The sequence below is a fragment of the Ooceraea biroi genome, chromosome 8 (genome assembly GCF_003672135.1).
Source record: "Ooceraea biroi isolate clonal line C1 chromosome 8, Obir_v5.4, whole genome shotgun sequence".
Lineage (NCBI taxonomy): Eukaryota > Metazoa > Arthropoda > Insecta > Hymenoptera > Formicidae > Ooceraea > Ooceraea biroi.
In genome coordinates this window covers 14,989,090-15,012,542 of record NC_039513.1, presented here as the reverse complement: position 1 = coordinate 15,012,542, position 23,453 = coordinate 14,989,090, and the positions used below count along the sequence as shown (strand labels likewise).

The 23,453-nt window shown below is 45.8% G+C and overlaps 1 protein-coding gene across 1 annotated transcript in view; it reads right to left on the bottom strand.

The window, feature by feature from the left end:
* LOC105285657 (zinc finger E-box-binding homeobox protein zag-1) overlaps window positions 1-23,453 on the bottom strand; it is a 32,063-nt gene that overhangs the window by 7,696 nt on the left and 914 nt on the right. The window contains exons 3-4 of the mRNA XM_011350003.2: window positions 20,002-20,131; window positions 7,780-10,552 (exon numbers count right to left, since the gene is read on the bottom strand). Coding sequence (XP_011348305.1) covers window positions 7,780-7,813 — 34 coding nt within the window. The 5' untranslated portion in view covers window positions 7,814-10,552; window positions 20,002-20,131. The remainder of the gene's footprint in view (window positions 1-7,779; window positions 10,553-20,001; window positions 20,132-23,453) is intronic.

The window sequence follows — 23,453 nt, the reverse complement described above, 5'->3', positions numbered from 1 at the left end:
ATTGATGCAGAAAATAAAATCTCTCGCATATCCGCGATATCAAAACTTGAATTCATTTCAGTTTTGTCAGTATTAATCCGCGGATAAAACTCGATTCATCGGCGCTTCTATTTTGCAACGTGCGAGCGAGCGATACGCCGTGAAACGCGAATCTGGCACGTGCCATTCACAATGTTAACCCGGGATTGAAATGGATATAAATACGCCGAGAGAGTTTCCTATTAGATCATCGATCGCGTTTCATTGGAGATGAAATATGAATAATCCATGATTATTTATAGAAGCATTCGCGTATAAAATATTCGCAGGTCACGCTTAAATTTTGTCTATCATGACGAAACATTAGAAATCACATTCGCCGATTAGCCAATTAACGATACGCGTTCGCCGGTCACCGCGTATTTAATCTCGACACGTGCACGTGTGCGTGCACGGGGAAGACGCGATACGCGTGTATACCCGCTGAAAAAAGGGAGACGCGTGCACGATGGACACAATCGAACCGTAGATAGCGTAGATAGGGCGCGACGCCAAGAACGCGAGAGAAAGAAATCCCCGACGAGCGCTGCCAAAATGTTTGGCGGCGCCGCTATTAAGCGCGAAAAGTGCATCCAAGCGCATCCGCACGCGTGCACCGCGCTGATCGATGCTGATGGTACGCCGATGTGGCCAAGCGAGAGGCCAAGGAAAAGAGAACGATCGAGACAAGGAACGCGATATTTCAACTGATGTATTATATGTAAGAAGATGTGTAGGATCGCGGAATTAAGGATGAATCAGACAGTTATAAGATCTGAAGACTCTCCTCTGAAGACCACGCAAATTCTTCTTATTCTGAATATATTGAAGATCGCGATTTTTTAAATTTCTATACTGTGTATGTTTTAATTTTTAATAATTTTAAATTAGTTTTTAAAAATAATTAAACATGCATACACATTTATATCAGTGGCGAAAAATTGCGTACGGTGCGAATTGAAAAAGAAATATAGAACACTGTTCAGGATACGCGTGGAGATCCCCTGAACCGTGTTCCGTCTTTCCTCGATTCTTTGATACCACGGAGAAAGTCGTTGAAATACACCGACTTTGCGGCTTTTCGCGACGAACATGGGCAGACCTTTAAACCACGCGTATCGGATAAACCGCCGGATAAATAATAGTCCCCGTCAGCGGGAAGATCGAATTTTCGTCTCGCGCTACCCGCAACTACCCGTTTGCGCCGAATCCTTGCCTCTCTCTGCCATTGTCTGGCACGTGTCATGCATGCGGGGTGGAAAGAGAGGGAGAGATATGACGACGCAACGATCGAGGGAGAGCCAAAGCGTGCCGGGCGAAGAGCATTGTTCGATTCTGGTGTGTTATATAGGAGGCAGACAGAGGCACGAAGCGGGATGCGTTCGCACGAACAACCGTGCACGGGGTACGTAAAAAAGTGGCACATGGCGATACCCCGGTCCGGGTAACTTTTCGGGTGTGCTTATTGTCAACGGAACCGGATTTAAACGCCCCGACCTGCTTTTTCCCACCAACGATTGCGCACTCATTATTAATCCAACACCGACGTTTAAAAAAATAAGATTTAATATTATTCAATATAAATATAATATAAAATATAAAATAAATATAAAATTAAAATAAAATAAACACGTTTACGTTCAGAACAAGTTTGAATTTTGGTCTAGGTTTTATGAAAATATACTAGAGTTCATTTTGAAGCGTTCATCAAGCTCGCGAGAGAAACGGGAAGTCGCCTGTATCTCTCTGGATCGTGCCTGCTTGCTTGCGCCTTCCACGGAGACGAACTTTGCTCACCATAAGGCCGATAAGACGTCGAAACGGGTCAGAGCCGTGACCTTTGTTGCCTTCCTATGTACGCGATCCACGAAGCTCGACGTTCTCATACAGCTACGTCGCTTACGTGCTTTTTACTGCGCGTTCACCGGAACACAACGCCATACGGTCGCGCGGAAGACAAAAGACTGTTCCATGGAGCCGCGCTATCTATTAATAACCATTTACATGTGACGCGCCTAAATTAAAATGCAAGTATAAAAAATAAAAACAAAAATGCGATTGTGCGATCTTGCGTTTCGAGCAAAGGTAAGCCTCGATATATCGATTTAAATAACGAACGAAAAATCAGAAATCCGCTACGCGAAGACGAAACTTCGCAGATTACCGGAATGGCGAGTCACGGTGTTGTGAAAGCTCGCTGAATGATGAGTAAAAGCGGAGATCACTTTTCCGTGATGTAATATTCGTCGCAGTTTCGCCATCCTCTCGCGCTTCCCTCGCGTGGAGCAAGGGTTAACATCTCGAGCGCGAGAGGAGGCGCGTCTTGCTCCGACTCCGCGCGACTGTCCTCTCGCGAGGAAGAAAGAAATACGCGCGGCGAATGACGTCAGTGGAATGTGGAAACCGGGTAGAGCAAATTGCGAGCAGCACCGGACAGCAATCTCGGTGTGAAATGGCGGTGCTCGAGAGAGCACTCACGTCGACGCGATCCCGGTCGCGCGCCGTTCAATTGCGTGACAAAAAAGAACGGCCACCTTGTATTTCGCATCGCGGTGCAGGGATTGCGTAACGATCGCGTCGCGAGCGACGTCAAAATGTATTTCTAGATTAACGCCGCTTCGCCGAGAGAGATATCGCGACTTCAGCCGTGTTTATCCGGCGTCACGATAATCCTGATTGAGATCCGTGCTCTCTCTCTCGTCTTACCCGCTCGCTGCTTTTTCCTATTATCGCGACATGCGTAACCCAATTTCTACGCGAGAGTCTTCGCGTCGAAATCGCGGGAGAGTCTCTCGTGCGCGGATCCATTCGCGGACGAGTTTGCAAGATAGAGACGTTTCCTGGGATTATCTGCGCGAACGGCAGCATCAATTGTTTCCCGAGAGTGGGTAGTCCGCGACACGCGATCGTCGCGGAAGTCCCTGAAATTTCGCGCGGCCGCGATCACGGAAAATGCAGCGGCGGAATTTAAGATGAGGAGACGGACGCCCGAGCGATTCTCGTGCAGAAGTTTGGAAGCTGCTTCGTAGTGTCTGTTTATCTTTTATGAAATGATTTTTTATGAAACTATTTTATTATTATTATTTTTATTATTTCTGTCGATGTTCTTTATTAAGACTAGCAGTTTTTCAAATTCCGCTGCACTCTGATTATTTTTCAGCTTGCTGGTGAAAAATAATCTTCGTCTTCTTTATCCCTTGACTGACCTATGTATGTTGGAACAAGACGCGAATTGAGTTAAAAATAGCGACACTTCTATGTACTGCGGCATCGCGAAATAAACGGTGAGTTATCGCGTAACAATCATGCGATTCTCGCGAATAACGCGGTCGTTCACGTTGTCATTACGCGGAAGCATGCCTGCAGATATATCGGTATGCTTCCTCGCGCGTTTGTCTAGTTTGTCATCATGAAAAACCGCAAATTCGATGTTAAATACTTATTATGACACTGATATTACGATACACATTTATGGTACGACGTCATCAATTCCTCATAAGCTTCCAGTTACTCGTTTAAATGCGCGTTCCAACATCGCGATGCTGTGACATCATCGGAACTGTGTAACCGCAATAAAGATTTAGATTATTCGCTTAGTTTATTTAAATTTATATCGCACGTTTGTTTGCCCGTGCGTTTAACTTTGTAACATAACAGTGACAACAATTATTTGCGTAGTTATTTGTATTTGATTAATTTTCATAACCGTCGTGTTAACATTTGATAACCCGACGATAACATATAATTGATTCAAGAGAGAGAGAGAGAGAGAGAGAGAGTTAATAGCAACAACAATAATATTGTAATTCAATAATTTCATGAAATAAAGAGCGTACTCACGTGGCCAATCAATTCCACGTATATTTTCGAAAGACCGCCCATAATCTACGGTACGCCGATAAAAAACCGATCGGTGGGCTGGGCCTTAAAGAGCCGGAGGAGATAGACGCGCGCTTACGTCATCCAGCAACGTGGATTACGGCGTAAAGGCGCGTTCGCACGGCGCCGAAGACGCGGATGGACGGACGAGATCCCTGGGGTCGTCGCGTGTGCGTCGCTGCCACGGTGCGAAGTAAACGATTTCTCGGAGAGGTCATTGAGCTTGATAGGGCGCGGGCGGCCGCCATCTTCCAGAACGTTAAAACCACTTCGACGCGCTCCCATAAACGAGCGGGTAAGCGAGCGAGTGAGCGGCGCGGCGCGGAGCGGAGCGGTAATCCCGCGCGCTTGCCTTTACCAATCAAAATTATTGAGCAACCGCCGATGTACGCACAAGCTTGGTCCCGTGTGCGCGCGAGACGCGGCGAATAAAGAAAATAAAACGATGTTCGAACGATCCGACAGTATCGTAATATCAATGAAGGAGAAGAAGGCAAGATGGCGGGTCGGAAAGAAGCCACGTGTATATGGCCGCGATGGATTCTCACGTATACGGGGTGTCCCGCGGCGCGCGTCTCGATTTTCATGAATAATAATTTTTCTGAAGCTCGAAATCGAGTTCTTCTTGCATAAAAAACGCCGACGGAAATCGTCACCGAAATTTCCGATTTATGTTTCGATCAATTTTGAATTTCTCTTGAATTTCTAAAAGATATCAAACGTTTCGATATCTCGATATTACGGAACGAGAAAACAGATCCGTCGAGTCACTACAAAACAAGGCGCATTACAAAAATGGGTGAAACGCGATTACGCTATTCGGTTATCTCGCGCATAAAACACTAATATCGTCAGTGCGTCGTTATCTACGAGAGAAACGCGTTTCTCAATTATTATTGGAACACGGCAAGAGAAAAATACACGGATAATATTGAGCTGCATCGCAGCTTTATCGATCTGAGTCGCGTGAATCGTAATAATAATCATTCCTCTTCCGCGACGCGCCACTATAATTTTATACAGATTATCTCAATATTATTTTAAATTTATTTTGAAAGCCAAGAAAGTGAAACTTTTAAGTGACGATGTTCAGGCACCGATTGTAATTATAATTGCTCAATTATATAACAATTATCGACGATTTTCTTCTCACAAGGTACGAAACGCTTGCAACGAAAATTCGCATTACACGGTATTTGTTTTTTGGAAAAAGAGGAAGTGTTTCCTTGTGAAATTTACGACTTTCAAGTGTACGACTTTCAGGTTTGCATGAAAACATTCGTTCTGGTGTACGGCGCCGGATTACCGATTCAAGCGGGCCAAAACGGATAAAAGAAGTCTCCCGACCGATAATATGGTAATGATATAAAGAGTGAACGATAAGAAGCGAGATAATATTAAAGAGCGGGGTAAAAGAGCGTAGAAGGTCACGAAACGCAGATATTAGCCAGACCTGGTCCATTCATCCCGTTTTGAAACACGGGAGTCATTATCTCGCGAAGATTCGCGCGAGAACAATATTCGCAGACGCACACGTTGCATAAACAGCATCCAATGCGAGACTTCTCTCTTCGAGAAATCGTTGAAAAAATGTTATGGAAATCTGATTGATGAAAATTTTAGCGAAATGCGACATCGATCTATGATCAATCGTCTCCTTGTGTTATAATTCATTTATTCGTCTCTTCCAATTTTACTAAACTTGACTTTCGTTGTTATAATAATGCACGTAAATGATAATAAAAAATCAGTGGTAAATCAGGTGTTTTATTATCGATTACTATCTTTTATATATTCTTTTATTTTTTAAAGAGTTCCTTTCTAGTTCTTCTCTTTTTCTCAAGAAATCCACTGTTACACATGTCGCGTTCACGGCGACTAATGGGAGATTTTTTAAACGCATTTAGACGATTTATGCATAGAAAACTATCTAAACTTAGCCCCGTAGCCACAGCGGAAACAATGGCGCTTTTCTATGCACGCACACAAGCGTTGTTTGGCAGTTGCTACCGTAAAGACGAAAATACGAGCCGACGAGTTTGCAAGTGCCAGTATTAGGAATGGTTAAATATTTTCATGCCAGGCACGACCTCGTTGCTACCTGATTCGATGTGTAATCGCCGGTCACACATCCGCGACGCCGAAGAAACGCGCCTGACTCGATTTTCGACTCTTCTCGATTTATTTCGTCATTCGAATTCGAACAAATAAGTGCAATTTACTGAAATCTCAATCTGTTATCTTGTCTAATCTTCGTTTTTCGACAATGACATGACTTACTGATACTGTCTGTATCTGTATTTGTATTGATGAGATGTTAATTAGACGTAAACTTCAGTAAAGAATCGGTATCGTTTAATTTGCAGTGCACCAACGATAAGCGACCGGTCATGCTTAAGAATGGCATGCAACGATGGACGATGACCAAGGTTTAGATAAACCGATGACGTATCACAAGAACGGTAAGATTCATTACAAGAGTAAGTCGGCCAAGGTGGACCTTGTGCCTCCTCTGTATACAACGAACATGTATGCGTACAAGGCGAAACGAATGAAGCCAATAAAAACTGAATATTGCAGACATATCAATCGATCCAGAAAATCCAAAAGAAAGCTAAGCTCAGTCTGCGATGAGACTCAAAGACGACAAGGAGAGCGATTTACATCAAAGCAAGATCTTTAATCAGAACGTATGGAACAGTGACTCAGATCACATTCTCTCACTTTCCTCAACAATATTTCTCCATCTCCAATTTTCTATATTATTTTATACATTCACAAAGAAATTTGCGATTCCTTCTTTTTCAGGACTAATCCTCGCGGAAGTGGGTTACGTTATCACGCCTCATTTGTTCGAAACCGCTTCGATCAATCCGCCCTCGCGCGCGCGAAATTCGCGCGAAAACGGGGGCGATTTTTCCGCGTAGTTGAAAATACGAAGACGCGTACGAAAATACCGTCTGGGAACGGGGGTGCCGGACCATGGGTATCGATTTTCACGAAACGCGAGACAGTGGACAGTCGACAGCACGGAGTCAATTGCAGATGCTGCTGCTGCCGCCTCATCCATTAAACGCCGCCTTATATCACGCACGCGATTTAGGTCGCACACGTGCAACGGCACGCGTTCTGCGAATTTCCCGACTCATCCAGTCGAAAACCAGATGACGAAGTCATCCGCGATGTTTCACGTCGCCCACCCACGCGGGGATACGTCGAATTCTCTACGGGGTGTCCCGCAACTCTCCCCCTTGCACCGACGCGTTTCGTTTCAGCTGCAGAGCTGCTGATTGATTCGACGCTGATCCGAAAGCCATTCGAACGCTATCGCGTATGCAGAATGCGTCAACCTTCAGCTGCGAATGCTGTCATTATGATTATGCAGAATTTCAGTGACAACGACTCTCTCTTAGGCTGAGGTTTTAATCGTTCCTGACTACTTCCAAGTGAGCTTTATTTTAATGGATTCACGTAATATTCTAGGATTGGCTGCCGCCATAAGATTCTTGCTCTCGGGACCATCTGACAGTCGATCACTCGATCGCATAGCGCGTAGCGAATCTACTATTTAGGTCTATAGTAGAATTTTGCTCGTGCGTTTCGCAGAATGAGCCTGATGCGACTGGAATTTGTCAGAGTCATGTCTATAAATTACTTTTTCTTACGGAAGATATAAATAGTTACTCGAGAAGAATGTCGAACGGCAGCAAGTAGAGGAATAAGTATTTTAATGCACGTCAAATTGACGCGATCAGTCCGCGAGGGTTTCTAAATGTTCTCCAATCGCTTGGAGAAGCTTCTCCGATTCCCCGACTTCCGGTTTTCTCGGTCCGCCGCGGTTCATGCAATGAAGTTCCTGCAAAGTTTACACGTAGGATTCACCTTTGAACGAATTTCGAACGAGAGTCATGCTCATATTCGCACGAGCCGGTGCCTCGAGGGTTACGTCCGGCGGCTCCTCCTCCTCCTCTTCCTCCTCTTCCTCCTCCTCCAGCTCTGGCTCCGGCTCCTCGACGTCGCGGCCAGGTTCCACTCTTCCGGCGGGGGAGAGGGCGTCAGCTCGATCTTCGCCTCACGAGTTCGTTGTCCATAGACGTTCTAAGGCACAGCGGCGCGTCATCGTCATCATCATCACTGCGACTTCTTCTTCTTCCTCCTCGCTTCTTCGTCTTATATACTTTCAGCTTGAATCGCTGTCCTCGACATTACCTCGTCTCGCGCGCGCGTGCGCGTGTGGCCGATCCACCGTTATCACTCCCTTATCACTCGGGCATCTGCGTCTCTCCCTGCCGCCCTCGCTACCATTCCGATATATATCCGATCCTGCGGTCTACCTGGGACGTGGATCGGGACGACGAATCGGTTTCATCTCATTCGTCACGATCACGGGAACGGCGATGACGTTGGCCGTCGCGATGCCGATCTGCTCGGCCACGAGGAAGAGCAACGCACTGCCACGCGACGACGATTCGCGACGATTGCTGCCGGCGATGGACATTAAAAGCGCGCGAAGCAGCACCAGCAATAGTTGCTGCACCAACTGAAGGTGGAGGCGTTATTCCCAGACGGAGAGCCTCTCGGTCGCGCTGTCACTGTCAGAGCAAGGTCGCGCCTGTCCCACAATCGAAGGAGACGCGTCGACGACGAAGAGCACAGAACACGAGGGGAGGAAGACTGTGCGACCGTGCGGGAAGAGACGAGCACGGCGGCTCGGAGACGGGACGGAGAATTCCAGCCGGAGTAGCGCCGAGTTGCTGGTCCAGCACCCGTTCTGCTCCGCACCCCTCGTCTGCGAAGGAGTCGCGTCGCGGCGATGCGTTTCACGGCCGATGCAGCGAGATGCGTGGTGACGATGCGGTGGACCGTTCACGCGCAATGGTGGCCCATCCTCCTCGGGGGATCCCACGGGCGCGAGGAATTCGGGTGCTCCGGAACGTCACTCGTCCGGCGCGTCACTCGTGGTGCACGGCACTCCTCCGGCTCCTCTCCCTCGCGCTTCCCTCGCGTCTCGCAGTCGCCGTCGGCGATGGTGGATCGTTGCCGTGATCGTAGCCGAGAGACGGTGGACGGTTGAAACGCGCTAACCGCGGCCGGACTGCGCTTTGTAAATAATCATTACACCCGCGTGTGCGCGCGCGCGCGCGCCCGTATATCTCGCGAGATCGTGCGGACGCGTGTGAAACACCGTAAGGAGAGGGAGAGGAAGGGGGAGAGAGAGAGAAAACGGGCTTCTGTATATGTGTATGAGGGAGAGAGAGAGAGAGGGAAAACAAAATGCAGTGCGAGAGGAAGAGAAAGAAAAAGGGAGGGAGAAAGAATGAAAAGGGGAGAGGCGACCGTCGGAGCACCTCGGGCGTATTCACAGGAATATCGCCTACGAGAAAATGTACGTTTCTTTCTCTTATTTCTCTTCTATCGCTTCTTCTTTCTTCTCCTCTTCCATCTCCTACTTTTTTGCCTCCTCCTCCTTCTTGTTGTTCTCCTCCTTCTCCACCACCTCTTCCTCTTTCTTCTCCTTCTCCTCCTCCTCTTCTTCCTCCCCCTTCTCGTTCCCTTGCTTCACCAGAAGCACCTTCGTTTTCTTGAATAAGACTCTCGTTTTCACGACTCACGTACCACGGATGCGGGAGAGAAAGGAAAACGGGAGCGCACCAGGTAGTGATCTCGGCAGAAGAGAGAAGGCAGACAACGACGACACGCACGTAGGAATAGCAAGTGAAGAGAACAAAGAGAACGGTGATAAATGATAAATCGGGAAAAGTCGGACGGCGCGAGGAAAGTAAGAAGTGACCAGAAGGGTGAGAGGTGAGAAAGAGTGAAAAAAGAGAGCCAAGACAGGCGGACGAGCGTTGTCAGGGCATAGCAGAGAGAAGCGAGAGAGCAGGTAACGAGGCAGAACAGTACGGTGCGTTACTAGCAGCCTCGCGCCGAGTAGAGAAGCTAGAAGCACCGGTAGAACGCGATTCCCTAACTAACACACACGGAGACAGATCGGGGACTGTGCTTTGGAGTTCACTATAGGATGGGACGGATGGTGATGGCGGCCGTGTAGCCGTAGCAGCCACCGCCCCCATGCTTCTTTTTTCTTTCTCTCTTCTCGCTTCCTCTCTCTCTCTCTCCCTCTCGCGTGGGTCGCCGCCACCCGCTCGCTGCCATGCGTCGGTCTCCCTCCCCACCACGTTAGACCGTGGTTCATCCCCACTAGAAGCTTCTCCCCACCACCCTCGACGGACGGAGGACGAGGATGGACACGCTGGAGTCTCCCTCCGCTCCTCTTTCGACCCTCCCTTCCCCCTACACGCCCTCAACCCTGGCGGTTACCGGCCGATGAAATCTCTCCCCTGCGCCCTCCGCCTACGGTGTGTCGCCGCTATCTCGCCCCTCGCCCCTGCCCCTTCCCGCGTCGACAACGCACAGACCCCCGCTCTGTCGCTCGCTCTTCCTGGGCCGCGAGATGTTATCCTCGAGCGATTCGTGTGTGTGCTATATATCCGTCTGTCCGATGTGCCGTGCCGTCGCCACATCCCCTACCTGCGTCGCATTCCCCTGCGTCAACGTCGACGTGTGCGTCGGCCGCAATCAACGACAGGGGCGTAGCGACCGCCCGCGAGCGCCCCGAGCGATGCGAGTGGAGAATTGACTTGGACAGTTTTCTCTGCAAATAAAACAAAATAAAGAGAGATGCGCAAAGTGTTATAAATAAATTCGCTATCAATGTTCTAAAATATTGCAAGAGTTGCGATTAACGAGGCATCGATCCCTCTCACGCGTATTCCGCTTGCTCGTAGCTATATTGACAGAGCGGCTTCTTATCATGACGCGCGGGGCAACCGGAAACCACGGTATCTTTGGCTATGGCTGGCACGCGGACGTTGCGTTGCCCCGTTCTTTATCTGACAAGTGGAAGGATGCGCGCGTTGTATGGAGATGCGTGCGTTATGGCCGCTTCCTTCGGCCGCTCGCGATGGATGGTCTCCTCTCTTTTTCCCTCTCTGTTTTGCTCGCGATGCTCGACCACGCAGGAAGAAAATGGTGCGTTGTATCTTGGAAGAGAGGGAACGACTCAACACGACTGACCTGCGAGCTATCACGGCGCGGCAATGGAACAGAAGCTGCCTTCTTTAACCCTTTGAACGTCAGACGTTTCATCATGAACGAAATTATTTGCTATTCGATGATCTCTAGTGTGCGTACGCTCTCGATGACGCAAAGCACTACGTCTTATTGTTTTTAAAAGTCGTAGTCGCCTTCTCGCGAGTTGATAAGATCAACTGCGGATGCTCGTTCTATCATGCGATCAGCAAAAAATTATTGCAACGACATAACACGAAGATATCTCGATGCAAAATATTTAGTAACGTCTAATGAACATGAGGACACTTTTCTTCAGCATTACTTCACGCGTAATTTTGGATAACTCTTCTAAAGTAAAAATTCAAATCTTGCGTAAAATGATGCCATTTCTGGGTAAGATTGTTGTCTCCCGACAATACGCAATGAGTTCTCGGAATAAATCTACGCATACAAGTTTGTGTTCTCTGAATTATTGATTTTCCGGAGAAGTGGAGCAAGCACATTTTGTTCTATGAAGAAGTCATAGGTCGCGTCGGTGAAACCGGGCGTAAATAAGATAGCGACGCGAAACGCATTATCACCTATCGCCAATAGGTGAGGTCATTGCGAAGCCACGCTTTTATCGAGGGTTTATCTATGTTATTGCTAACGTGCTACTATTATAATTCGCAGCTTCGGTGTACGTAAACACACGCGCAAGGCCCGAGATACCTTACGTCGCACCTTCTATCAACAACGACCGCGAAGTATGCCCCGAGATAGAGAATGCGCTTTATCTCACGCCGAAATATCACACAAATAAGGTGGATACGTTTCCCTTTCCGGCGGAGCGATCTGGATCCTCATCGGATTCGCCGCTCGTCCTACCGAAATCGACGTGGCTAATCAATCCACGGCATTTCTTAGTCACGGTCTCCTCCAAATTCAGTGCACAGAATCGATGTGGCGATTCCGTTCCCCCTCTCCCTCTTCGCCGTTGACGCTCCTCTTCCCTGGTCTTCTTGAGCGTGAGCGAGCTCGCTCTCGCTCCTCGTCGTCACGTCGAAGGCAGCGAGACTGGCGACGTTGGTAGCGACACTGTCCGCTACTATTATTAGTGTGCAGCTGCCTGCGAATTATTGAATGAAAACGAAGGACCGCCTCAGAACAATGTTCGAGCGAGCGAGAGAGAGAGAGAGAGAAGCGCGCGAGAGTGAACGGCACCGTTAAACAGCAGGCGTCGTCGGGCAATGATCGTAATCGGAGACGGACTGCCGTCTCGCGCGCGGCAGACACGCTACAAATTAATTGGCCTTCACTGCGTATAAAATTAAGAAATTACTTCCCATCAATCTCTGGATGCAGTTCGGCCTTACTCTTCTGATATTCCGTGCATCGACGAGTTCTCGAAAAAATGCTGTAACAAGTCAGGCGGTCTTGGTCATGCGACTCTCTGTTTGTTTAAATGCTTCTCAGACGTTCCAATGTCCAGTCCAATCTTCCTCAATTAAAATGACACACGCACAGCATCGTATTCTTATTTATAGAAGAGAGAGAGAGAAGAGTTATATGAATTAGTCCTATATTTTCATTCTCTTGCGTGCGTTCAGTATTTTCTTTCTTATAAGCATTGCGTCGCAAAGATAGCGCGATATCGCGCAATTGCGCTCGCCTTCTGCGCGTATGCGTCGATCTGTACTCGCGGGGGCATCGCCTCGGGGCAAGATGGTCTGCGGAAGATCAACGAGACGCGTTGCCGCGTTGCCGACAAGTACGACAGTTCGCTCAGGCAACGGCCAAACGAAAATGTATGACACTTCCTCTTGCGTATATTTTTTTGTGTCGGTATGTTAAACGAGAGGCATCGCGGGCGAAGCAACGATCGCGTGATAGAGCGAGGAGAGCAGCGGCGAGGAGACGCGCGAAGCGGAGCGAACCGCCTTCTATTCGGCCTGGTCTGGCAATTAGAGCCAATAGCGTCTCCCTCCCCTCCCGTCACTCCCCTTAGACTTGTCTTTAATCACCCTGTGCTCTCGAGGTGTTGAATTTCTTGGTACGATGTTAATCTTCCCCTTTCTGTTAATGACGCCCGTCATCGTTGAGGCGTTTTGATGAATAACACCGACTGGTCGCTCAAGTGGACGCGCGATTCAAGCGCGATATGATCGATAATGTTGCCGAGGAAAGCGATCGTACGCGAATTTCCTCCTGTATCATGACGCTTGGAGAATGAAAGAAGAATGAAGAGCGAGTGATGTGACAAGAATTATTTTCAAATCTAAAATCATTTTGTTTCGGTCGTTGACGTGAAGAATTAATTGGCGAGACATTGTCCGGTTTAATTTCTATATTTCTCACAGAATTGTTACAAATATTAGTAACATTTTATATTACAATATAAAACAAAATAAGAGACGGGAAAGCAGATACACGAGAGTAAGGAGAAAACAGCGTTTTATATAATACGATAAAACGACGTAACATGTTCAAAAGTCTACAAAAAAGACGAAAATATAAGACGAGTACAATTTATACAGCTCCAAAATAGTTTCAAAAAATTGTTCGCTGGGTAGAACCTTGAGGACATTTTTACATAGGATGTAACACACGAGAATTACACATTTTACACACCTGAAGAAGATTCCAGGAAACCTCATCCAGGATCAGTTTGAAACTACGTTGGAAAATAGAGAAACGGGAGAACATTTTGGGAAAATGTGTTTCATATGCTTACTCTACCTAAAATGCTGCCTAAAATCATCAGGGTATTTCTCGACAAAACTTTTCTCAAAAATGTCAGGTACGAAGATCTTCTCTTCACGGATCAGATTTAAATCCCATGAATCATTGATCGCTTCTCGCGGATGATGGTGAGCATATTGCGATATTACACATCGCAAGATACCGAACAAGGTGAAGAAAGGAGAAAAGAGTAAGAGGTGAAAAGACAAAGCCGAACGGTCATTAACACAAAGAGATCACGTATCATTAAGAGAAACAATACGAGAGTCTTACGCGATACCTCGTGCGCAGACTTAAAGGACTTTAAATTGCTGAATGTATTTTGATCTCCGGGGTACTTTAAGCCAGCTGAACCGAAACAATTTACCTCTTTATGTGGAAACACAGGAGGATTGTCACACCTACAGTCGCTGTGACTCATAAGGCCATTGTCTCGCAAAAAAGGAAAAGCAAGAAAAAAGTAAGAGAGGGCGGGAACGGAGCAGAGCTCTGGAATCGGAGAGTAACAAGTGAACAATAACGGAGATGGAGAAGGCAGGAGAGAGAGAGACCGCGAGAACGGTGGACGGGAAAAGGCGAAGAAATATACGCAGGAGCGCGTGCGATCGTTCGTGTACAGCCCGTATAGCCTCGGAGCCTCGGTTACGGCGAAGATAAAGAAACACAGTTGCGAATCACGCTGCGGTGGCGCCTAATGGGCGGGCAACAAAAAGGGACACAGTAGCCACCGTCGGCACCGACCGGGGAGAAGTTTCCCCCCACGCGGCGGCCCCGCGAGTGTCGAAGAGGGAAATCCTCCCCCATCCCGTGTCGCACCTACTGTCTCCCCTCCAAATCGCCCTCGGCTCGCTTCGAGCGCGCTCGGTGATCTCCGCGTCGCGTCTGAACCGCGACGTGCCGGAGATCAAACAGTGCCGTAGCATCCGCGGGCGTTCCAAGACGTGAAGTGGGACTGGAACACGCAATAATAAAAATATAATAAAAAATAAAATAATATACTAAATACTGAAACTGTTTTCTCCTTACTCTCGTGTATCTGTTTTCCCGTCTCTTATCTTGTTTTATATTGTAATATACAATGTTACTAATATTTGTAACAATTCTGTGAGAAATATAGAAATTAAACCGGACAATGTCCCGCCAATTAATTCTTCACGTCAACGACCGAAACAAAATGATTTTAGATTTGAAAATAATTCTTCTCGTCACATCACTCGCTCTTCATTCTTCTTTCATTCTCCAAGCGTCATGATACAGGAGGAAATTCGCGTACGATCGCTTCCCTCGGCAACATTATCGATCGTTTCTCTATTTTCCAGCGTAGTTTCAAACTGATCCTGGATGAGGTTTCCTGGAATCTTCTTCAGATATGTAAAATGTGTAATTCTCGTGTGTTACATCCTATGTAAAAATGTCCTCAAGGTTCTACCCAGCGAACAATTTTTTGAAACTATTTTGGAGCTGTATAAATTGTACTCGTCTTATATTTTCGTCTTTTTTGTAGACTTTTGAATATGTTATGTCGTTTTATCGTATTAGGATCGCGAGTTTTATCATTAGTAGCGCGTACTTATATATTCATATAGAGAGGCTTTATTATTTCGAAACCTTCGCTGGCGGAGCTATGTCAATCTTATTGCGTTGTTTTTCGCCTTTTCATCCTCTACATTTCTCTTTTCATCTTTACAACCTACCAGTGTTCACCACGGGGGTCGATGAGAAGAAAGAACACTGCGAGAAAATTCATTCGTCTTCCTCCGCTCGATAGCCACGATACCTCCGAGAGACTTTTATCGCTCCCGCGTTTTCTCGAGAGCGGCTCGAGTTTCATCGTATCTTGGCGACCTTTCGCCTTGCCTGGTTTCGGTCACCTATACACGGTGGACGTAAAGTTCGGAGCCCGGCAATTTGTTCGGGGCAAATGGGCATTGAGGTATGTGTGGGACGAGACGAGGTGGATGCACACGTCAGGGTAGCACACAGAAAACGTGGCCGGATCCGTGAGCCGCACCGAGAGAGCTACACGGACAAAAACCTGACCTCTTGAACAACTGTGCGCCATGTGCGCGCCACTTGCGCTCTCTTCTCCGATTCTCGTTCTCTTCTCCCCTTGCATCATCATCGCGGTGTCCTCGTTCTTCTCCCTTCTGCCATTTCTTCCCTGCCACAGTGCGCTTGCACATAGGATCTTTCTTTCTATAACGTTTTTGTCTCCCGAGAACGGAATCAGGTAGAGTACGATCGTTCATCATGCGCCATTATATTAGCGAAACGTATTAGTTACGAGAAGCTCGCAGGAAGCGGAATCTCAAGTTCGTAGCTCCAGGTTTTTCTCCGATGCATCGTGTTGCAGGTGCAGTCTTGTTTTGCACTGCACTGAGATCACGTTCGGGCAAGAAACGCGCAAGAAACAGGTGAAAAATAGCTGAAAACAAGTTTCTCTTTATCCGTTACACTTTCTAACAAAGTTCATTATGAAATTGAGATAGAAAGAGATAGAGAGAAGGAGAAAGAACTGAAACTTACATGTGCTCCTTGTAAGAAACGAGTAAATAGTCACGTGCTGCTCTCAAGTGCTTCCCACACTCGAATACAATAAAAGACAATTAAAGATCATTATTATTCACCGTTATAATTGTGTCACGTGAGTAATCGTACGACGGAAAAACACACGTGGATCGGTCCCACAGGTTTCCTGCACGCTCTTATCTGCCAAAGGTTTAGATTACGCGCCGCACATTACTCATTACAGCGGAGCGTGGGGCTAGGAAAATAAGCGATAGTCAAAGCCAATATCTCACACTATATGACGACACTCGGAAGACAAACAGAAATCCGAACGCCGCACGCGCACTTTCTCGAACGTAACAAATATTTGCCCCCTGACCTCGTGATAGAGAAGGAGAGAAATAGGAAAATGCATTATACCTAGTGTTTAACTTTGCCCGCGCGTAATCTGCTGGATTCATAGCGAATACATGAAAAACGGCCAACGTGTCCTTATCGCATACAACAAGTATGTTATACACGTTTATTAATTTTTATATTATTATTTATTAATTTTTATTTTTATTGCAGGGCGAGAGCGAAGACCAAGCGACAGAAACACAAAACTGCCACGTTATTTAACGTATTTTAAAAAAAACTTGATGAGTGATCCAATACACTGGAAATAAACTACATGATTATTTTCTTCTGTCATCGACGGAAATAGCGACAGGTCATCCCGTGTACCGATTTTCGTCACGTGTGGGAACAATTTTAACTTTAACCCGGACTGTATGGCGGTTTCGTGTTGTACACAAGTTCCTGCCGTTCTCGTTTTCGCTCGTCTCGTTTTTCTCTTTTGCTATCCTTGCGCCCGATGACGTCTACTCCTCTGAAAGAGAGATAAACTCGACGACGCGCGAGATATCACGCAGCCGCATGATTTTTTGCTGTTAAAGGTAACGTAACGCTATGAGAATTAATCGTTTTAATTTACTTTGAAAATATCATTTGCTTGTAGAAATAAATCTTATCATAAGTCGGAAAGAGATATCTTTTTTTATATTTTTGGACAATATTTTTTCTGTTTCTAAGTAGTAAAATTATTTTATGTATTTTACATTATTATTATGTAATTAATTTAATACAAAGATGTGTTTTTTTGTCTTTCTACATAGAACATATTTTAATTAAATGCGTGTATTTTTGTGATCCTCAATTTAATTTTGATCAGTTCCATGTTTGAATCTACTTAAAGACTAAGCATTGAGTTTTAAATAAGAATTTGATTTTGTTGTACATATAAAAAAATAAGCAGTACATCGATCGTCGCGATTTCAATCTCGCACTTATCCAAACCGCTTCCCGTGCCGTTCGAGGCAATGTTCCACCATCTTTGAACCCCCAGCTCAGTAAAACTCAGCGAAGGGACAATGAGCGCAGGTTCGCGAGGGTGCGTAGAAGGTGGACAGATTGAATGCACGTAGCCGTGCGGAGGGAATCCACGAGAGATCGAAACGATTTACCTATGTATCATGAATACAACCGTGGTTGCCATATGGGCGACAGCCCGAGGGCTCGGCGAACGTTCGTCCACCTTCGTTTCATGTGCTCCGATATACCCTCCGTATGCGAACCACATTCGAGGACTCGACGAGGTACGCACAAGCCCGAACGTTACCGCCTTCCATTCGTCTCCCCTTTCCGCCCCAGGAAAGCGATTCTGCAAAAACGTGCCGGCACGAGATCGCGCACGTGAGTCATCGATATATTCGCCGGCTCTCTCTCTCTGTGACCGCCGTTCCCACGACATGTTCTCTGTGGAAGAAATGGTATCCTATCTCGACGTCGACGGGGATTAACTTTGCGTCACTCGGGCGAAAAGGTTGCGCCATTATGCTGGACGGGTATCTCGCGCTCACCCCGAGGCAAACATTTCTTCCCTATGACTATGACTTGACGAGCAGTATTAGAGACGAAAGATCACTATCAAGATAATTGTGGCCATTTCTGGTACAGGGTGTACAGTTACTAAAGTAGAGATACGTCATTAAAATATCTCTTCAATCAATAAAAGAATTTTTAATGCAGGATACCTTTTTGTAATAGAAAAACAGAAAGAGAGAGACAGAAGAGGAGAGCTGATTTTACGGTTGACTCGCGAAATTAAAGGATCGAACGTGTTACCGCGGAATTATGCAACGCCGGCAGGCAGAATGGGATATCCCGTGAAACTAATTGAAAAGTGTCGCACGCGCACGAGTCGATGGCCATAAATCTGTCGCGGACCGCGTACGAATCGCGGACGTAGGGCGTGTTTTATCGCGGGCGACAGGCATCGCGACGGATAGGTCTTTCGTTAATACGTGACGAATCGCGGGCACGCGTATCGCGATAAATTCTCATCCCGTCGACACGCGACGTTCGCGACGACTGCACACCCGAACGAGCGTTGTCCACGAACAATGATCGCGCGACGGATTTGTCATAGTGAGCATCGTAAATATACAGGCAAATTTAATGCCCGAGATAATTAATCGTTCAAATAACGAACGGTTTTTCACCCCCCAAAACCCACACGCGCGCGCGCACGGGCACACGTACAGGTACATCGGCGGTGGTGCAAGAGGTGGAATTTAAAGGGATTTCGGCGGTTACGCATTCTGGAAAGGTGTGCACTGCGAAATGCGGCCGCGGTGCCGCGATGGATATTGGATGTGGATGATGGGGTGGCCGTATGTACGGGGGACGCGGCTATGGGGTAGCAAAGCTAAGCCAGTAATGCAATAACTTGAATAGAGGAGCATGCAGGCGGAAAGAACATAACCCACCCCTGCGAGCATCCCTTTCTCCATCTCCTCCTCGCTCTCCTTTCCTCTCCCGTTACGCTTCTCTTTCCACCGTTCTTTTCGGAGCACATGGGTACATACGAATTCGCGCACGTATAACTACGGGCACGGTGCACGAAACGTGGCTCGAGGGTGGCACTGAGGGGGTCTTTACCCCCTGACTGAGAAGGTACTACACCCCACGTACAGTCGGTCACGTTAAAAGGCTTTTAGTACTCACTCGTTCGCCGTTATTGAATCTGGAATCGCGCTCGCTCAAGGGCCCAGAGTAATAACTGAGAATCGCACTCGTATCTGCACCTTTATCGTTATCGTAGACCGCGATGAAATTCAGGTCGAATCTCTCATAAGCGAGAGATTTTTGTTTTTCGCAAAACGAAAAAGAAATTTCAAGTTGCTATAATAATACCGAGTAGATTTCATTTTAAATTCTACAGACAAGGAAGAAGTTTAGCTGTAGCTTTCTATATTTAGCTCCGATTTTAACCGTACGTTTTAACAAATAAGTGTATTTGTCTTTATGCAGGTCCATGCGATATCGAAAACTCTAAGTACATTTTTCGCCGAGCGCCCTCGCCGAGGCGCTATATTACTCTGTACAAAGACTCCCTAATGAAACTTGGAATTAGCGACGCGATTGACTGTACCTGTACCGCACGAGGGTGATCCCGAGAGTTAAACTACGCGATTCGGGAAGAGGAACGGGCGGGAAGGGTGAGACGGGGATGGTCGATGCTCTCCCAGTCAAATACAGGGGAAAAAAAGACAGGGCGAGTGAATGAATGGCTTCCAATCTGTTCCATCCCTTTGTTGGAGCGGCTCGTGCCGCGTGTGCAAATCTACCCCTGTCTCGTCCCTCTTGCCCCTTCACCCCCCCCCTCTCCGGTTACCCCCGTGGATCGTACCATTGCGCACACGCCTCACACCTGAGCACAATGGACGGCCGATTTCGCTCTCTCCCCTGGACTCTTACCTCTTCATGTTTAAATACTGACATATCTGGTTCCATGTACGTCCGCACGTTTCGTCTTCCCCGATTTTCCTTCTGCTTTTCCGCTTCGCTGAGAGCACCGCGCGTATCTCGACACATGCACATCGGGACGCTGAAATCATCAGGTGAGTGAATATTTTGACAATTAAGTTGCAAAGTTGCTGACATGATTAAATAATATTATTATATCTCTTGCTATATATACAGGGTGAGGCACCTAAAACAGTCCACCTGAATATCTCGGCTGTTATTGGTGATAGAAAAAAATGTGTCAGACCAAACTTGCATGGTTTCGAGGGACACATAATTTGTTCTAAATAGTTTTTTATTAGGTGGAGGCGTAGAGGTCATATGAAGGTCAACTTCGTTTTTTTAAATGGTATGATATGTTTTTTTACGTACCATCTAGTGGAGCGTTTGAAGATGCGCACATTGATCTACGGGTCAAAATCATTCAAAGTCACTGAAGGCTAAAATTTCTAAGTGCTAGAACTTTTTCATTTGAGTTTACGGTATTTTCAATAGCAGAGAACTCTAGGAAATATAAAAAATAATTATATCATCAACTCAGAACTCCTCTCAGAAGGAAAAAGTTTTAAACTCGAGAACTTTTTCATTTCTGAATTTACGGTAGTTTCAATAGCAGAGAACTCTAGGCAATATAAAAAATAATGATATCATCAACTCAAAACTCCTCTCAGAAGAAAAAAATTTTTAACTCGAGAACTTTTTCATTTATGAATTTACGGTATTTTCAATAGCAGAGAACTCTAGGCAATATAAAAAAATAATGATAACAACAACTCAGGACTTCGCGGAAAAAGAAAAAATTTCTAAGGGCTAGAACTTTTTCATTTCTGAGTTTACGGTATTTTCAATAGCAGAGAACTTTAGGCAATATAAAAAATAATGATAACAACAACTCAGAACTTCGCGGAAAAAGAAAAAATTTCTAAGGGCTAGAACTTTTTCATTTCTGAGTTTATAGTATTTTTAATAGCAGAGAACTCTAGGCAATATAAAGTAAATTATTTTCCCTTGCAGTTGGCCTTCAGTGACCTTGAATGATTTTGACCCGTAGATCAATGTGCGTATCTTCAAACGCTCTACTAGATAGTACGTAAAAAAACATATCATACCATTTAAAAAAACGAAGTTGACCTTCATATGACCTCTACGCGTTCACCTAATAAAAAATTATTTAAAACAAATTATGTGTCCCTCGAAACCATGCAAGTTTGGTCTGACACATTTTTTTCTATCACCAATAACAGCCGAGATATTCAGATGGCCTGTTTTAGGTGCCTTATCCTGTATATGTTAATCATATACATATTATATTTATTTCATTTTAATAAACAAGAATATTACAATTATTTTTGTGCAAAAATCATATCTAGGTCCGTAAAAGAATGTTAATTAGTTCTTTATAATTCTACATAATATAATAAAAACGAAATTACACGCTGCCGAGGCTACAAACCTCGAGTTACGTGGCAATTAGAATAAAGAGAATCGACAGAGAGGATGTTGCGGCTAACGAGGGAAACAAAGAGCGACTTATCGCTATCAACTTGTGCACAAACGAGCAAAGGTGAGGTCATTCATACAAGTCGCAAGTTATAACTGTATATTACATACAATCTTCAATCATGCACAAAACAAAAGAAGCCAAGTTCTATTTTTATTGTTTTCTACCATCAGATCTTTTTATCACGTGAATTTCTATTGGAATGAAAAATATTTACTCGCGATACGGAAATAAACCTTGGTTGTATATATGAAAAACAGAGTCATCTTTTATGTAATCAATGGCACAACTTCACCTCGTACTTCGTTATTCGTAAATTCACTCAAGGCTACACTCATCCACCACGCAATCGTGGTGTTATCGTCTGGATCTTAATTCCGGAGTTCCGCGCTCATCTCGTGATTCATAAATTTCGATACATGTGGGTCCACGTGTACCTGATCAAAGGCTATTAGGCTATTTAGCTTCGTATCTCTGTATGTACCTTAATAGTTCGTAGGTGCGCACGAATGATGATCGTTAACGAACATGCGGGCACCGCGGTGGGAATTCCGCTCAATTTAAGTGTAATTGTTTAATTGAGGATCCTCGTCGAGGCGCTCGCCGCATAAATTGGTCGTTTACGGTTCCGTTCTCTTGTCACACGTTTTCGTAAGCATCGCAGCGGAGTACGAAAAGTATTATTAAAATCCCATGCTATTTACCTCACGTAGCTTTTTCCTTTTTGCTTTTAATGCACAAAGAAAAGAATACGGGAAAAGATGTATTTTTTATTGTAAGAAATTTACTAATTAATTAATTAGCAAGATTAATTGCCAAGATAGTTCCTGGTCATCCATCTGTCTTACGAATAGTTTTATAAAAACGGCTTTTCAGATAGCATCTGCATCTGGATTACAAGTGTCACGGGGGAGATTTCTTTCGGCACGGCGGAAAAGAAGTCGCGATAACGCAGAAATGGTTGTGTCTGCCCGCGACCGCGGAGGAGAACGATGTAATATATATATTTCACGACGAGAGATCGTTTCCACGATCGCCACTGAAGAGATAGAGCGAGAAACGGGGGTGAAAATTATGCCACGTGGCCCGCGGGTACTCCGGGAGGAACAAGGGGAGAAAGCGGACTAGCATTACCGGCCCCGGCCCTGGCGAACGTGAGTTACCTTTACTGCGTTTGCTATTCTCCATTGTGCACGACTACGATACGGGACCGTGCAGGGGAGGCTGCGAGAGAGATCGCATGAGTCATACCGAGGCGAGCTTCGCTCTCGCATTGGCGTAGAACGTTTTCCCGAAGGGCTTATTCGTTCTCTGCCACCCGAAACGTCACGGTGTGTTCTCGCGCGGCAAAAATAGCTGTCCGCTAATGGAAAATTGAGACAATGGAAAATCATGACGCGTGTTTAAAAGCTGTATGAAGATTATCTCATTGCCGACATTTTGCCGTGCAACAATTAACGCTTTATCAAATGAACAACGTGTTCTGAAAATCACAAAGCCAACCGAAGTTGACGGGCTGTCAGAACCGGAAAGGCGCAGAATTTCCTTCAATTATTTCTCTCGTGTTTCAAATACATGAACGGCGAAAAGATATAATAATTTCAGTGACAAAACGTAAAAGTAAAACTCACGAATCAAAATATCAAAATAATGTGCAAAGATGAATTTTAATTAATATTATCTCTTTGTTATATTATTTAGCTATTGCTATAACTCAAGACGCGGAAGATTTGTCTGTCCGACAAACAGACAGACACATCCTAGCGAAAAAAAAGTAGCGCGACACACCGACCTTTGATATTCCCACACGAAGAATCGCGGCGAGGAAGAATCTCGTTGCACAATACGCGACATACCTACGTCACTGCGCCCGGTCAATGCATCAATCCGTCCTGCATCTGTA